Source organism: Acomys minous, assembly GCF_964271855.1.
Source record: "Acomys minous genome assembly, chromosome: 6".
Taxonomy (NCBI): Eukaryota; Metazoa; Chordata; class Mammalia; order Rodentia; family Muridae; genus Acomys; species Acomys minous.
In genome coordinates, this window is record NC_140487.1 from 44,031,765 (window position 1) to 44,050,611 (window position 18,847).

General features: G+C 42.5%; 1 protein-coding gene across 2 annotated transcripts in view; it reads left to right on the top strand.

Annotated features, from left to right (window-relative positions):
- The window catches only part of IL12RB2 (interleukin 12 receptor subunit beta 2), a 77,908-nt gene that overhangs the window by 24,981 nt on the left and 34,080 nt on the right, over window positions 1–18,847 (top strand). For both annotated transcript variants that reach the window (XM_084785194.1, XM_084785195.1), the window contains exon 9: window positions 6,165–6,244. In XM_084785194.1, the coding sequence (XP_084641320.1) occupies window positions 6,165–6,244 (80 nt within the window). The remainder of the gene's footprint in view (window positions 1–6,164; window positions 6,245–18,847) is intronic.

Below are 18,847 nucleotides of genomic sequence, written 5' to 3' on the forward strand. Positions count from 1 at the left end.
TCTCTTCCTTTGGGGGTTAAATTCAAGTCCTGACATGGTCCTCCAGAGAAACAACCACTAAGGAAGGGGAGGAGGAAGGAGACCATGTCATTTTCTGAGAAACAGTCCCTAATTCAACACCCATCAAAAGCAGTCTTGACTCCAGGGGCTCAGAGCCATATTTTCTTTCTAGTAAGAGAACACTCATGAATTTGAGCTCCCAAGTATCCAGACGTGTGCACACTCATCACTCACAACACCTAACACACAGCTCCACTATGAGATTTAGTCTCTGCTCACATGTTTGAGTGCTACTCACGTCAATTAATTAAGAAGGGATGGCGTGTTTATCTTTAGGTAAGAGTGGCAAAGAAGTGTTTCATGTCATGCTGACAATACAGATGAGTGAAAGACACTCAAGGAAGAGAGATTTGATAACCCATTACAGCCACCATTCCTCACATTGAGAAGCCAGGACATAAATAAATACATTCATTCATTCATTCATTCACACGTTATACCTAGTATTGCCATTAAGACAGGTGCAAATAATCGAATTCTACCGTTGTTCTAACATCTTAGGTAACCTTCCATCACAAAGAAGCTTGGAAATTAGCAGTTTATCTGCAGAGCCAGAGAGCCAACACTTGCAACTTTGTAGACTGTATAGTCTCTGCAGTTATTAAAAGTTGTTCTTGAAATATCTAAGCAGCCATCGGCATCAACCAGAGACACGGCTGGGCTCCAAGAACACACCATGTGTGAATAGCAGCATTTGGATTTTACAAAGTGTTCATGTGTTACTTATAACGGTAGTTCTGATTTTATAATTATTTAAAATGCCAAACAACTACTATTGTTTGCTACTGTACAAAAAATGGGCATCAGGCTGGATTTGGCCCACAAACCATGCTTATGAACCCCTGGAATAGACTCAGAAATTATAATGCTTCTATCTCTTTGCCTAAAGCTGGACTCTTTGCCTGAAAGGACTCCCATGTAAACATTTCATTGGGGGCAATCATTTGTGATCTAGCCAGAGGCCCAACCTTTGGCCCATCTTCATTTCCTAAGCTTGTCCCTGTCCCTCAGGAAGCAAATGCCTGTACATTTTTTAATTAAATTTATTTATTTATCCCCTTTACATCCCAATTGCAGTCCCCTCTCTCCTCTCCACCCAGTCCCACTTTCCCACCCTCTTCTCCCTTGCCCACCTCTCCTCCTCCTCCTCCTCCTCCTCCTCTTCCTCTTCCTCCTCCTCAGAAAAAGGAACACCTTCCCCACACCAATCTACCCCGGCATATCAAGTTGCCTCAGGACTAAGTTCATTCTCTTGCACTGAGGCCAGACAAGGCAGCAGACCCCAACCCCCCCCCCACTACACAAAACTAGGGGAAAGTGATCCAAAGCAGGCAACAGAGTCCATGTCAGAGAAAGCCCCCACTCTACATGCTAGGGGACCCACACGAAGATCAAACTGCCTATCAGTTACATATGTGTATGGGGCCTTTCTGTACATTATTTGAAAAAATGGTGGCTATCCCACTACTAAAAAGTGTTTTTCCTTGAAACATAAAGCATGGCCTCTAAGAAATGTGTTTGCATCAGGAACAACATCAAGTGCTGGGACATAACAACCAGTCAGAACTTCAGATGCCAGAGATTCCAACTTATCTTCAAAGGCTAGATCAAAATTCCTGGGGGAGGCAATGCCAAGGTGAAACACAACACCCAAAGGGAATCTGGGAAAGAGGAGTCATATTTGTATATGTCTTCACTGCTATGAACTGAAGTTCATGTTCCCACAAAATTTATATAATGAAGCCTTGACACCCCCCCATGGGATAGAATTAGGCAATGCGATTTGTGCCAGTAATTGGGTTATGAGTACAGAGCCATCATGAAAGGGATCCTTGCCCTCTTAAGGAGAGGAGAACAGATCTTTTTTCTACTCCCCCACTTCCTGTGTGAGGATTCAGCAAGAAGGCTCTCTTTAGCATCAGATCTGGCAGTATCTGGATCTTCACTTCCCAGCCTCTAGAGCCATCAATATGCATGTGTTGTTCAAGCCATCCAGTCTATAGAACCATACCAATCGGTGTGTGTTGTTCAAGCCATCCACTCTATAATTTTGGGTTTGTTTGGTTTTTAATAGTAGTCTGACAAGGTGCTTTGTCTAGGATGTACAGCCTTCAAGGTCTTCCAGCAAGGACAAGAGCCATTACCCCCTTGAAACATGTAATGCACTGAGTTCTCTGAAACCTCATGATCTTGGTTGTTTTTACCCCTAGTGCTGACTATCTTTTGTCAATCTCATGTGTAGTCTCATTATTAGTAGGGCAACAATATTACCACTTTCAGACCCAACGCTTGTCTTAAATACTGTCACTGTCACATTAGCAATATGTTCTTAGCCCTGTCATGTCTTCCCATTAGTAGCACTACCCTGGAATATGTATTTCTCATTCATGTGTCTCTAAACAACATCTAGCTTTCCTTGTTTGACCTTTATGAAAGTCGCACTCTCTGTATAACCTACAACCTGCTTTTCCCATCATTACTCTAATAATTCCTTCGTTGTAGGGTAGATGAGTCAGCATGAGAAAACTAGAAAACTTTTGTTCCCTCACCATTTTCTCACACATAATCAGGTCTCCAGAATAAACCTTGCATTAGAAAAATAAAAAAAGAGACAACCTCTTGAATTGAGATGCTAAGAAATGCAATGAAAATATTCTTGTTTTGGGCTGGAGAGATAGCTCAGAGGTTAGGAGCACTGACTGCTCTTCCTGAGGTCCTGAGTTCAATTCCCAGCAACCACATGGTGGTGGCTCCCAGCCTTCTATAATGTGATCTGATATCCTCTTTGGTATACAGGAATACATGCAGGCAGAACACTGTAATATGTAAATTTTTTAAAAGAAAGAAAGAAAAAGAAAATACTCTGGTTTCTCTTTTGATTGTATAAATCTTTTTCCTTTTACTAAAGAAATGCAATGAAATAAGCCCAGAGAAGAGACCATTAGACCTCGTGACTTAGACAGCCAGTATAGTCCGTGCATATGGAAGAAGGAAGTTCATACAACATGGACAGAGAGTGTGTGAAGTGAGGAAATTAAAACAGCAATAATTCTCTATCTTTCCCAAAGACATAAATGTGGGACAGCAGATGGGTAGTATATGGTATTAAGAAATTCTTTGTTATCCAGGCGTGGTGGTGCACAACTTTAATCCCCACACATGGGAGACAGAGGCAGGCGGATCTCTGTGAGTTTGAGGCCAGCCTGGTCTACAAAGTGAGTCCAGGACACAAGAGCTACACAGAGAAGCCCTGTCTCTTAAAATAATAATAATAATAATAATAATAATAATAATAATAATAATAATAATAATAATAATAATAAACTATCTTTGTTTTTCTCTTGGGCCTCAGACACAATGCAGTGTAGAGAATGACACGAGTCCCTGGGAGGGGCCATTGATGATCCAGGGAAGACAGTCTGAACCCTGGGCAGAAGGAGAGCACCACCAAAACCTCACTTGTATTTATTTTCAAGTTTGTGGAGGGAACATAAGTGCAGAATTTGATTCCTACCTAGTCTGTAATAATGTGTTAGGTGCTGGATCTTTAACAAGCAATCTAGTTAGCAATGTCTGTACATTTGTTGCCAATATGTAATCATCTGAAGGCATTACTGTTGTGAACAAGTCAACCGATTTTTTAACACTGAACACACCCAGTCCTAATTACAGAGTCAACGCCTGGACTATGTAACTTGTGGAATATTGAGATCTTTGTTCAACAAAGCACCCTGCACTGGTAAAAGCAGGCTTTTTGGAGATAGCAAGAGTTGGCCTCAGCTCTTGGCTTTGCCTGTTAGCAGCTCCGAATCTTTTGTCCATGTGATCTTTACCAACCTCCTCATCCACAAGTGTACAGCAGGCATTATCATGTGAGCCTTCCGCATCAGAAGAGGGCCCACAGAGACCACGTACACACATGGCGGTGACCAAACTTTACCTTGCACTTTGGAGTGATCAGCCGCCTGTAGCTTTTCGATCTTTACACATGGTCTGTCAGAGACGAGTCCCAGGCTCATTTCTTGGGTAACGTTTTCATGTCCTGAGGGACTGAGAAGATTGCAGAATGCTTGGTGGAAGCTTTGCTCATCTTGTAGCCCTTGCTGCAAGGGCAATGTTACCCCTAGTGGGAAAGTAGCTTTAGGTTAAAAAAAAAAAAAAAACTACACACAAGCAGATGGTTAAAAGGAGAAGGAGAAAGGGACAGAGGGACAGAGAGACAGAGAGCGAAGAAACTTACAAAAGAAGAGAACAGTCATAGAAGAGGTCCACCTGATGGGGAGTGCAAGTTTTATAAAGAAGTCACAGGAATCTTCAAAGCCAAGTCACTGTATGGTGCAAACTATGCCAACCTGGGCTATGGAATTAAACAGACCCATGATCAGAGCCTGGCTTTCCCTAACTGTAATTCTGTTTCTTTTCTTTCTTTTCTTTTTCTTTAAAGATTTGTTTACTTATTATGTATACAGTGTTCTGCTTGCATGTACACCTACACAACTAGATCTCATTATAGATGGTTGGGAGCCATCCTGGGAATTGAACTCAGGACCTTCGGAAGAACAGCCAGTGCTCTTAACGTCTGAGCCATCTCTCCAGCGCCGTGATTCTGTTTCTTAGCCACTCAGCAACTCAGTTTTGAATTGAGAAAAGAGGCAAAGATGTATTTACTGGCGGTTCACCCTGTGGCGGCACTCCTCTCAATTCTCAAGACAGCCCCCACGATACAGAGCTATCTAATCCCACCAGACAGATGAGGAAACCTGCTAAGGGGCAAGACCTCACAGCAGAGTTCTACGCAGATAGCCTAGGTCCTCGGTAACCCTCGCAGTACACCGCATGCCAGCAGAGCAGGAGGAGAAGGAAAGGTGATGCTGAGAAGATCCCAGCAGGCCCTAGAGACAGTGCTGGCACGGGGCTGCCCTGGCTTGCCCTCTCTTGCCCCATTGCTCATAGTCTCTCTGGCTGTTTAGCTTTTGTCATCCAAGTAGTAAGTGTTATTAGTTTAGTCTAGGAATTTTGTCCTGGTTGAGAGGTGCTTTATTCCAGAAGGAACTCCAATACAGCTCCACTGGGTTTCACTGCGAGGGAAGTTGTGATGGAGCAACAACAGCTGACCTCGGTGGTTGGTTGTTCTGACTGAACTCTTGGCTAAGAGCAAATCTGTAAAGTAGGGTAGGAGAGAACAAACTCTCTCCCTCTCTCTCTCTCTCTCTCTCTCTCTCTCTCTCTCTCTCTCTCTCTCTCTCTCCCCCTCCCTCCTTCTCTCTCTCTCCCCTCCCTCTCTCCCTCCCTCCCCCTCCCTCCCTCCTTCTCTGTCTCTGTCTCTCTGTGTCTCTGTCTCTCTCTCTCTCTCTCTCTCTCTCTCTCTCTCTCACGCACACACACCACAGCATAGGTTGATTACTCTATCTCTTTTTCAAATGTGTCTCTCTCACATTTAGGTACACTATATTCAACCACTGTCTTTTAGCTTGAGGCTTATTTCTTCACAGCTTATGTTTTGATATCAAATGACATTGCCTGGTCTGTTCATTCATCACTGAGCAACGCTTACTACATCCCAGAGACTCTACTAGGCATGGTGGCTTTTAAGATAAATGAGCTGTGCCATCCCTCCAAGTAGGTCACATGAAATAACCACACTTCAGTCCAAGTTTAGAACTGGGGTGAAGATAAAGCTTCTGTTTGCATTTGTGTTTTATGTTCTTAGAACACCTTGATTTTCTCTGTGTCCTTACTTTCCCACATTCTACTTTAAAAAGAGAGAGAGAGAAGTAACTACATACACCTTGAATATTTAATTTAAATGCCTGTGTATAAATGAAATGTGAGTTCATATACTTTAAAGGTAAGTTAGAAAATAAATGTCCTTCTCAATACTTTTAATTTTTTCTTTTCAAAGTATCCATGTTTTTTTTACATTTGTGCCAAAGGTACACATGTTTGCATCTCAGTAAAATAAAACAGGAAATACTAGACTACAATAAAAACTGAAATTAGCCTATAATAATTTCCAGGAACATTTATTGGCTTTAAAGGTTTTCTATTGTGTATATATCTGTATTTATGTGAAAATGTGCTTGTTTCCTCCTTCCTCTCATCAGCACCTGTTGGCAAATTAGACATCTGGTACAGGAAAGAGAACGTCAGCCTTAACAAACAACAGATCTCTCTCTTCTGGAAGGTAAGTTTTCAATGCAAAACTCAAGAGTATAAACTTAAGCAAGTACGAGAACATGTCTTTCTCCTTCCATGGTGGCTTCAAAGTGGCGCTTTGGGAACACAGGAGCTCAGACAATTCCATGACACGTAAAGTCATCAGCACCCAGCGGTCCCTCCTCCAACGTTTGCATCCTTGTTTCACCCACCTCCATGCCCAGCATTTCTGCCTCTAAATTATACCTTCCGCTTTAGCCATCGCCCTTTCAAAACTTCTGTCTTATTGAGTCATCCTCAGTGAGCTAAAGATGAGGAAATTGTGGGTGTGGCTGGTTAGGAATTTTTTTTCCCACCATTATTGAAAGAGCCAAAGTTTAAGAAAGAAGAAAGAAAATATCCTAAATGGTACTGGAAAGCGACCGTCCTCAGCGGGGAAGCAGGAACAGGACACTGGAGCCTGCCTCTCTTATGCAACATCAAAGCTGCACCTGGCCTGAAAGCAACCCTTAGGACTTTATTTACTTCTCACAAGGGTTGGGCACTAGACATTCACATAGCCGGTGCCAGAGGAAGTCAGTGCCTGTCTGGGGTCGTCCAGCCACTAGGTGGACATGAGGACCTGAGAGCCCCGCTAAGCCTTTTTGCTGCTTGATGAGCCATCTTTGTTGAGTCAAAACACGGTTTAAGCTCAGCTCTGACCTGCATTCCCCACAGGACAAGGTCTCCAGGTGAGGTGTACTATACTTGATATTTCAAAGCTCCTTCCCACCCCTCTCACCACACACACACACACACACACACACACACACTGTGACTGAGACAAGAGAACCTATTAAAAACTACTTGTTGCATCATGACCAAAACCTTCACTTTGAAACCAACACAGCAGTTCAGAATGAAGCTGCTTTCAAAAACGGTGTTCAAAGACAGCCATAATTTGTAAATTAAAAGATCCAGATTGGTGTTTTTGCAATGAGACCCAGTTGATACTGCACTGGGGTGAAGGCTAGCAGACATGCATATGAATTTTCTTCTTTAATAACACTGAAACACCCCTTAACTGCAAAGAGGGGCACTAAGGAAGTCCAAAGTAAAATGCCAGCAGCCTGTGAAAAGTGAGAGTTGTTATTTTTTTTTAACAAAAGGAAAATGGTCTTGTGCTTTCATAGGGTGTTTACCTTAGAAGAATAAGTAGGTTTTGAGTGTGTGCAGGCCCTGTAGGAGTATTTGTGGATTCAAGTGTAAGTGTACTCACATGCATATCTGTGGGTGGGTGCATTATGTGTGTGTCATATATGTGTGAATGTGTTTGTATGTATATAAGGGATGAGTGTATGCATAGGAGTTTGTGTATACAAGGGAGTGATTGGGTGAGCATGTATGTAGGGATGTGTGCATGCATGTGTGTGTATATATAAGTGAGTGTGTGAGTAGATAGGTTTATATATGTGGGTGAAGGGTGGTCTAAAGTGTGTGGATATATGCCTGTATGAGTGTGTGTATTCATGCCTGGATGAGTGTGTAAACATGGGCCTGCATGAATGGGTGGATGTGCGCCTGTATGAGTGTGTGGATGCGTGCCTGTATGAGTGTGTAAATGTGAAACCTGTGCCTGTATTAATATGTGGATGTGTGCTTATATGAGTGTGTGTATTCATGCCTGGATGAGTGTGTAAATGTGTGCCTGCATGAATGGGTGGATGTGTGCCTGTATAAATGTGTGGGATATGTGCCTATGTGAGTGTGTGGGTGTGTGTCTAAGTGAGTGTGTGGATGTGTGCCTATGTGAGTGTGTACATGTGTGCCTGTATGAATGTGTAGATGCACACACCCACATATATAAACCTATCCACTCACATACTCACTTATATGGAGTTTTCAAGAGAAACGGAGATTTAAGGAAATGATGAACTGTGGAAACATAATGAAGTAAAGTCTTCCTCAGTTTAGTGTCCCATACCCCACACAGGCACATCCCCACACACTCACACAGACACACACCCACACACTCACACAGGCACACACCCACACACTCACACAGACACACACCCACACACTCACACAGGCACATCCACACACACTCACACAGGCACATCCCCACACACTCACACAGACACACCCCCACACACTCACACAGACACACCCCCACACACTCACACAGACACACACCCACACACTCACACAGGCACATCCACACACACTCACACAGACACATCCCCACACACTCACACAGGCACACACCCACACACTCACACAGACACACCCCCACACACTCACACAGACACACACCCACACACTCACACAGGCACATCCCCACACACTCACACAGACACACACCCACACACTCACACAGACACACACCCACACACTCACACAGGCACATCCCCACACACTCACACAGGCACACACCCACACACTCACACAGACACACACCCACACACTCACACAGACACACACCCACACACTCACACAGCCATACACCCACACACACTCACACAGACACACCCCCACACACTCACACAGACACACACCCACACACTCACACAGGCACATCCACACACACTCACACAGACACATCCCCACACACTCACACAGACACATCCCCACACACTCACACAGGCACACACCCACACACACAGGCACATCCCCACACACTCACACAGACACACCCCCACACACTCACACACACACACACACTCACACAGGCACACACACACACACTCACACAGGCACACACCCACACACACATACAGACACACACCCACACACTCACACAGGCACATCCTCACACACTCACACAGGCACATCCCCACACACTCACACAGGCACACACCCACACACACATACAGACACACACCCACACACTCACACACACACACACCCACACACTCACACAGGCACACACCCACACACTCACACAGACACACACCCACACACTCACACAGACACACACCCACACACTCACACAGGCACACACCCACACACTCACTTAGACACACATCCATACACTCCAGATTAGGTACATAAATCTAAAATGTCAAAGCAAGGGGCCACATATAAAAGATAACATACATTTGTCTGTGGGAATTTACTTAAGAAAAAATGAACTTTGAGCCAGGCATGGTGGGGCATGACTTTAATCCCAGCACTTGGAAGACCAAGGCAGGTGGATCTGTGAGTTCAAGGCTAGCCTGGTCTACAAAGTGCATCCAGCACAGCCAAGGCTATGCAGAGAAACCCTATCTAAAAAAAACAAAGGAGGAGGAAGAGGAAGAGGAGGAGGAGGAACGTTGTAGGAAAATGGGTAGAGCTGGAAATATTTCATTTTTCTTTATAGTTGAATAAAATTCAGTTATTTGTATGTACCACATTATCATTATCTACTCATCAGTTGATAGACATCTAGTCTCATTCCACTAATCAGGTTGTTTGCTGCGGCTGTTGTTTTCATGATCACAGCCATTCTGAGGATGAGAGATGAAATCACACAGTACTTTTAGTTAGCATTTTCTTGGTGGCCAATGGTGTTGGATATTTTTTTAATGCTTATTAGCCATTTGTTTTTCTTCTTTTGAGAAATCTTGTGGCTCTGTTGTTGTCGCTGCTGTAGTTCAATTGTTTGTTTTCTGAATGTTTAATTTCTTTTTGTTTTGTTTTGGTTTGGTTTGGTTTGGTTGTTTTTTGGATAAGGTCTTTCTATGTAGCTTTGGCTAGTCTGTAACTGCTACATAAACCAGGCTGTCCTCAAAGACAGAGATCCACCTGTCTTACCTCCCGATTGCTGGAATTCAAGGCATATGGCAAAACACTCTGACCAATATTGAGTTTCCTGAGTTCACTGTGTATTCTAGATACTAATCTGCGGTCCAACATATGGATACCAAACACGTTCTCCCTTTATATGAGCTGCATTTCCACTTGTTTGACAGATGCACAAAGCTTTTTAGTTTCATGAAATTGTAGTTATTTATCATTGGCCATATTCCCTAGGCAATTGGAGTCTTACTCAGAAAATCCTAACCTATGCCTGTATCTTGAAGTGTATTTCTTATTTTCCCCGCGAACATTTTCAGAGTTTTAGGTCTTGAGGTCCTTGATCCATCTGGCATTAATTTTTGTACAAGGTGAGACAAGAATTTTTCTTCTGCACATAGATATCCAGTTTCCCTATACCATTTGTTGAAGAAACTGTCTTCCAATGTGTATGCATTTTTTTGAATCTTGGTCAAATTTTAGGTGATTGCCGTTACATGGACTTGTATCTGGGCCCTCTATTCTTTTTCTTTTACACATTATTTCTTTTTTTAAAGATTTATTTATTTATTATGTGTACAGTTTTCTGCCTACACGTACACCTACACACCAGAAGAGGGCACCAGATCTCATTATAGATGCTTGTGAGCCACCATGTGCTTGCTGGGAATTGAAGTCAGGACCTTTGGAAGCGCAGCCAGTGTTCTTAACCACTGAGCCATCTCCCGAGCCCCACACATTATTTTATGTGTGTGTGTGTGTGTGTGTGTGCGCGTGCGTGCGTGCGTGCGTGTGTGTAACAAGACTGTAATGTTCGCAGGGGCGAGAAGAGATCTTTAGATCCTGTGGTGTTTGAAAGAAATGACCCATAGAGAGTGGCATTGTTAGGAGGTGCGTTCTGATTGTAGTAGGTACAGTTTTGTTGGAGGAAGTGTGTCATTGGGGATGGACTTTGAGGTCTTAAATGCTCAAGCAAGGCCCAGTGTGGCATTCTCTTCTTCCCGGTGCCTGCCAATCCAGATAAGTCTCAGCTCCTTCTCAAGCACCATGTCTGCCTGCATGCTGCATTGCTTCCCACCATGATGATAATGAACTAAACCTTTGAACTGTAAGCCAGCTCCAATTAGTTATTTTTCTTTATAAGAGTTGCTGTGGTCATAGTGTCTCTTCACAGCAATAGCAACCCTAAGACAGATCCTTGGAGCTGAAGTTATGGATGGTTGTAAGCCATCCATAGGGATGCTGGGAACAGAACTTGCGTCCTCTGCAAAAGCAGTATGTGCAATTTTATATACTGAGCCGTCTTGCCAGGAACATGGATCCTCTATTCTGTTCTGTTCACTCTCATGTCTGTTTTGTGGCCACACCATGATGGGTTTGGGTTTTGTTTTGTTTTGTTTTGTTTTTTGGTTTTTTTTTTTTTTGGTTTTTTGTTTGTTTGTTGTTTGTTGTTGTTGTGTCATTTGTTATTGGCTCCTTAAAATAACTTGAAATCAGATAATATGATGCCTTGAACAGTATTCATTTGGCTCAGGAGTGTTTGGGCTATCCAAGGCCTCTTGTACTTTCATATGAGTTTCAAGATTATTTTTTCCTATTTCTGTGAAGGATGTGACTGGAATTGTACTGGGATTGCATTGAGTCTCTCGGCTGCTTTTAGAAAGATGGCCGTTTTTACAATATTGGCTCCTCTAGTCCATGAGCACGGGAAGCCTGTCCATCTTCTACTATCCTTTTCAATTCCTTTCTTAAGTGGTTTAACGTTTTCATTATAGGGCCAATGAGATGGCTTCATGGGCGAAGGTGTCTATTGCCAATCCCAATGGTTTTAATTTGATCCTTGGGACCACATGTTGGAGAAAAGAACCACCTCCCACAAGTTAGGCTCTGGCCATCCCGCATAAACTGTGGTATACTCACCTGTACTATACAAGCTTGCACATACATGTGCACAGAATAAATAAGTAAAATGTAGTTTTTCCTTTATTTTATTTAGGACATCATGAGTGAGATTATCCCCTGGTTCCTCTTTCAGTTTGGTTGTCATTGATACAAAGGAAAGCTAGTGACTTTTGTGTGTTGCTTTTGTATCCTGCCAATGAGTGTTTTTCAGTTCTAGATGTTTTCCTGTAGAATCTTTAAGGTCTCTTATACATACAGTTATACAATCTGCAACTAGAGCTACTTTGACTTCTTCCTTTTCTATTTGTACCCCTTTTATTTTCTTCTCTTGTTTTTTTTTTTGCGGGGGGGCAGCTGTTGTCTTGTCTTAGCTAATACGTCTAGTGCTATATTGAATAAGAGTGGACTAAGTAGACACACTTACCTTGTTCCTGTCGTTAGTGGAAATGCTTTGCATCTATCTCAATTTGAATATAGCGTTGGCTATGGGTGTGTCTTACATATAGCCATGTGTTAGATATGTTCAGAGCTTGTGACATGAAAGGATGCTGTATTTTGTCAAAAGCCTTTCCTGCCTTCATTGACATGACCTTGTGGTTTCTGTCCTGAGCCCTTTTATATAATTTGTAACATTTACTGAATATGTTCAGAACTTGTGACATGAAAGAATGCTGTATTTTGTCAAAAGCCTTTCCTGCCTTTATTGACATGACCTTGTGGTTTCTGTCCTGAGCCCTTTTATATAATTTATAACATTTACTGAATTTTGTTTATTGAACCATTCATGAATCTCTGGAATAAATCCTACTTGATCAAGGTAAATGGTCTTTTTGTATGTTCTTGAATTTGGTTTGCAACTTTGTTTCTTTGTATTGTGTTTTTGTTTGTTTATTTGTTTTTAAAGATTTGTTTATTTATTATTATGTATGCAGTCTTGTGTCTGCATGTGTGCCTGCATGCCAGAAGAGGGCACTTGTGAGCCACCATGTGGTTGCTGGGAATTGAACTCAGGACCTTTGGAAGAGCAGGAAGTGCTCTTAACCTCTGAGCTATCTCTCCTGCCCTATTTGTTTGTTTGTTTGTTTGTTTTTAATCAACTCTAGCACTACTACTTGTTATTTCTTCCGATCTACTGCCTTTAGGTTTGGTTTGTTCTTGTTTTTCCAAGTCCTTAAGATTTATTGTTAAATTACTTATTTGAATTTCTTTGATTTTTTTTTTTTAATGTAGGCACTTGAAACTACAAAATTCCCTCTTAGGACTACCTTCATTTTATTCCATACATATTGGTGTGTTATATTTTTATGTTCATCTGATTCTAAACTTTTTTTTATTTCCTTTTTAATTTTTTGACTTACACAGTCATCATTCAACAATGTGTTGTTTAATCTTTATGAGTTCATATATTTTCTGTAGTTTTTCTTGCTGCTGATTCCTAGTTTTAATTCACAGTAATAATACGATAGAATGCAAAAAGTTATTTCAGTTTTCCCATATTTGTTGAGACTTGCTTTGTGTCCTAATATGTGATCTATTTTAGATAGTTTCACAGGCTGCTTAGACAAAGGAGTATTTTGACATGTTCAGGTAGAGTGTCTAAGGATACCTGTCAGGTACATTTGATCTATGTCATTTAATTCCAGTGCCATGTTGTTGTTGTTGCTGCTGCTGTTGGCATAACTTATCTTTGAGTGACAGTGAGATATAGAAGTGACTCACTATTGTTGTGTTGTGACTAATCTGTACCTTTTCATCCTGTAATATCTGTTTTGTGAAATTGGATGCACTTCTGTTTAATGCTCATATGTTTAGAGCTATAACGTTCCCTGGTGAACTGTCTCCTTGGCCAATATGAAGTGATTTTTTTATCTCTCGTTACGAATTTTGGTTTGCAGTCTATTTTGTCAGCTATCACTATAGCAGTACTTGCTTGAATTTTTGGTTCCGTTTGCTTGAATGCCTGTTTCCGTTTTCTTACCTGCCTTTGATGTGGAGGTGTGCTTCTTGGAAGCAGTAAAATAAGTGCTGCTGTTTTCTATCTCAATCTTCTAGCCTGTGTCTTGGTTGAGGAATTGAGATTATTACTATCCAGGGATTGTAAGGAAAGGTGTAAATTAACTCTTGTCATGTGTTGGTTGTGCAATGCCTGGTGTTTTCTTAGTTCTTAGGTGCGTCATTTATTCCACCTCCTGGGGCCTCTTGATTGTGTTTTTATGGCTTAGTGCTCATAAATTCCTTTAGCCTGCTTTTTTTCATGAGAAGCTATTCTTTTTCCTTCAATTATGACAGATAGTTTTGTCAGACATAGGTAGCCTGGGGTTGGCATCTGTAGTCTTTCATAATTTGAAATATATCTTCTCAGGTGTTTCTGGCTTTTTGTTGATTTGTTTTGTTTTGTTTTTTTCAAGACAGGGTTTCTCTATGTATCTTGGCTGTCTTGGAACTCACTCTGTAGACCAGGCTGGCCTTGAACTCAGAGATCTGCCTGCCTCTGCCTCCGGAGCACTGGGATTAAAGGTGTGCGCCACCACTGCCCAGCTTGTGTTTGTGGCTTTTAAAGCTTCTATGTTTGCTCTACCTTTAGCACAACAGTCTTCTCTTTCTTTTATCCCCATAGTACATACATTTGACCACTTGAAAGTGTCAAAAAGATCATGTGCTTTAATAAATTTGTCATTTGAACAGAGGAGATGGCTCAGTGTTTTTAAGAGTAATTGCTGTTATTGCAGAGGACATGGGCTCAGTTCACAGCACCCACATGCCGTCATCTGTAACTGCAGTTTCCAGAGATCCATGCCCTCTGCTGACTTCCCTGGGTACCCGATATGCATGTGACGTCCATAGTGTATATACGTGCATGCAAACAAACATTCATAATTTAAAAGTCTTTAAATTTTAATCAGTGTCTTTAATTGAATGATCTAGTCCTCCAGCTTTGCCTCAGGCCCTGATATTCTGTCTTCTGCATGGTCCATTCCACTGATGAGATTTTCCACTGAGATTTTCTTTTATGAATATTTTCTATTCATTTCAGGTTGCTTTTTTCCCCAGTTGTTCTATTTCTTCATTGGGCTTATTTTCGTATCCTGAATTGACTTCTTTATTTTATTCAAAATGTTAGTACACACAAATTCTCTTGGAATTCATTTAGGAGTTTATTCCTGTCCTCTTCAAATTCATTCTGGAGTTTATTTATGTCATCTTTGAATTCTTTGAACATATTTATACCTCTCTGGACTACTTTTTCTGGGATTTGACCTAAATTGCTCTCACTATGGGCCTCACAATTTGGGGAGGAGACATATTGTCTTGGATTTTCATGTTGCTTACCTTTTTCGGTTGGAGTTTATACATATCACGTCTGGAGTTGGCTCACTGGTTGTCTTTCAGTTTGAGTGGTTAGGCCACCTTTGCTGAGTGGCTATTTGGGTCTATGCTTGGCATTAGGCCATCTTAGCTGCTTTTAGGTCAACTATGTGATGCTTGAAGTTCATTCATGGGAACTCTTAGTGTGTGGTACAGTAGCTGAGGTGGCACCAGCATGGCTAGGGGGTGCACACCTCAGACATCACAAGTGTATAATCTGTGTTGGTTGGCAAGGAAGATGACTGAGTAGTGGGAGTGTAGCCTCTGACCTCATGACCTGGCAATCAATGTGATTCTGCAGTATCAAGAAGATAGGGTGGCAGAGTCAGCTAGGGTGCTATCCTTTGCCCTAAGGAGCTGAAGAAATCTCTATGCAATTCTTTGGTAGCATGGTGGTGGGGTGTCAGGGTCATTGGGAATGCTAACCTTTGATCTGATGAGCAAGTTGACCTGGTGCATGGTTCTATGGCAGCTGAGGATGAGGTACTACTCTCAACAGGAGTGTCAGCCTCTGATCTGAAAAGCAAGCACAATCTCCATGTGGGGGCTTGGACAGTGGTTGAGTTTTAGGTCAACAGGGTCATTGGCCACTGGCCAGACAAGCAGATGGGTGGGTTCTCTAGATGGTTTTGCACAACTGTAGGTTGGATTTCTGGGGTCAACAAGGGCTCTGGTTGCTGACCTGATGAACCATGTTCTCAGCTCAGTTCTGTGGCAGTTGAAGGGTATGCCAGGGCTGGCAAGAGCGCTAGCCTCTGACGTCATGAGCAAGCAGGGCTCTCTGTGTGGTTCTGCTGCAGCTTCGTGGTGGGTACCTCGTGTATTCCTGAGCAAAGCAGTTAGCCTCTCTGTACATACTTTCCTCGTGCATAAACTTACGACAATACTAATATATAATAATTCATGTAGAATATTAATGTATAACAAAGCTACCATGAAGATTCAGAAGGTAATTATGAAAAGTCAGGATGGCATTTCTGTTATGAGGCAAGCATTATTCAAACTCCTGAGTGTGCAAAAAGGAGCTGACGGTCTGCAGAGGAAGGGAGAATATGTACATGGAAGACTGCAGTGGACTGATGCTTAAGACTTGAAATCAAGGTTAGAACACGGTTGCCATGGAGCTGTATCCCCAACTATTAAAGAAGCTGCACTAGGGGGAGCACTTCAGGCTCCTGGCAACATGGTGAGACCTCATTACAGTAAAGGAAACAAACAGTGAACCCTCCATGTTATTTCTCTTCTTTGACTGTGGTTGCTGAATGTAAGTCATGAATTCCAAAATGAAGGTTATTCGGCTTGTGTGGAGATTTGTTTTTGTTCTTACATTTATGTATTTATTTGGGGTTGTGTGCATGTACCATTGACTGTGGAGATTTCCATTCTCTCCTTCCACCATGTGGGTTTCAGAAACTTCACTCAAGTGATTAGACTTGTTGCAAACACCCACTGGGCAATCCTGCCAACCCAGTGTTCAGTTTTCAATGTACAAATTATATGTGCTCTGTGATCAGTCCTAACATCAGTAGGAATTTCATAGAGAGCCAAAAGATAAGGCAAGAGTTATTATTATCTTTATAGTGAAAATAGGGATATTATGTCTCAAAGTGATAAAATAAGTCTGTGTAACAGATGTTACACAGAGAAGTGAGAAAACCAAAGGTCCCTCCTACGAAGATGCAAGGGTGGGGATACAGCTCAGTATGAAGAACGTGTCTGAGCCTGCATGAGGCCTGTCTTCAACCCCAGCATCACACACGCCCAAAATCAGCAACCACCAAAAGCCGCAAGGAAAGGAGAGGAGAGCTGTGACTGGTGTATCTAAGTGCCTGAGCCTGTGAAGGGGTCTGAATTACTGCAGCTCTTCTTTGACATGAGCAAAACTCTAATGGTTTTCCCTATCTGCCATTAGAGTCAGTGCTGTGTCCTCTGTGCTGCGTGGCCACCCAGCTTCTCTTTTCATTGTTTGCATCTAGGAGTCAAGCTTTACTTTAAAACAAGGGCGATAGGTTTCATCTAAATCTTGGTAACAAATAGTTTATTAGTCAGAGGCACCTTCTTCCATTAGATTTTTAACTAAGAAATACAAATCAAGGAAGGGAGGAACGGGAGGAGAAAAGTAAGGGCATAACAATTGAGATGTAATCTGAATAAATTAATAAAAGAAAGAAAGAAAAAACAAGACGGGGGCTGGAGAGATGGCTCAGCAGTTAAGAGCACTGGCCTCTCTTCCAGAGGTCCTGAGTTCAATTCCCAGCAACCACATGGTGGCTCACAACCATCTGTAATAGAATCTAGTGTGCATGAAGACAGAACACTCATATACATAAAGTAAATAAATCTTTTTTTTAAAAAAAGAAGGAAATACAAATCAAGTGTGTCACATTCTGAGCTATTTTTAATGCTGAAAGCCTCAACCATAGGATTACCCAAGGAGTGCTTCAGACAGTGTCTCCACAGGGAGCAGGAAATGAAAAGGAGAGCATTGTCATGTAGCATGTTCTTACCACGGAGGAACAGTGGCCTGAGGCCCACACTAAGCGCTGGTAGGTGTTAGAAATCCAACCAGGATTGGCAGCTGCACTGTGCAGATGATGCTTCCTGCCGCCACCCACCAGGGGGCGCTCTAGAACCGCATATGTCTTCTCCCTGGGTAAGACCAAGCTGCTCAAGTATGGCTCTAAGCCTGGACTCAGAACGCGAAGTGACAAGAGCTAAGCATGACCAGGAATGTGAAACTCGTGATTAACAAAATGTTTTTCTCCCTTATCACCTTCTCAAACAAGTAGCAGTGGAGTACAAGTATGTTTATCTGCGGAGTCAGTCGGCTCATCAGGATGGCTATCTTCAGGGTTCACTGCTTGTCTCCCATGACTCAGAGCCTTACGGCTCACGGCTCACGGCTCACGGAGACAAAAACTCCTGTCCCCACCCTTCCCAAATTGTTAAACGTATACCTTCAGTTGACGCTGTGTGTCAGAATGCATCATAACCCCACAGCTAGAGAAGATGCTTTACAACTTTAAGCTGGAAGGATGACCAGGGATTCCGTCTGTAAATTGTGGTGGCCTGGACGTAACTGTGTCAGGCCTGAGGAGCAACACATAACAACAGGGTCAGTAAAAACACCATAGGTGAAAACAAGTGCCCATTACAGGAAAGCATGCCCCTCTCCACATCTGTCTCTCACTCCATTCTTCCCTTCCAGCCCTTCAGGCGCAGGAATAAGTGTATCTAACACAGACTGTCCAAGTTCTCCCCACCAAGTCACTCCTCAGAAGTTAACTGCTCACGAAGCTCCCCATGCCTGCCAAATGCCTTCCCTAACAAGCATTTATTTCACCTATGTTGCTTTTCTCCTCTGATAAAAAGCCAAGTTTATTAATCAGACATTTGTTAGGACACCATACTTTCAAAAGCAATCGCGTGGCTAGGTGTGGCGGCACACACCTATAATCCCAGAGCCAGGGGGACTAACACAAGTTGGAGGGCAGCCTGGCTTGTGTAGGGAGTTCTAAGGCAGCTAGTGAGATACTGTCTCAAAAACCTGGGGAATTAAAAAAAAAACAAACAAAACTTGTGTAGCAGGGTGTGGTGGCACACACAA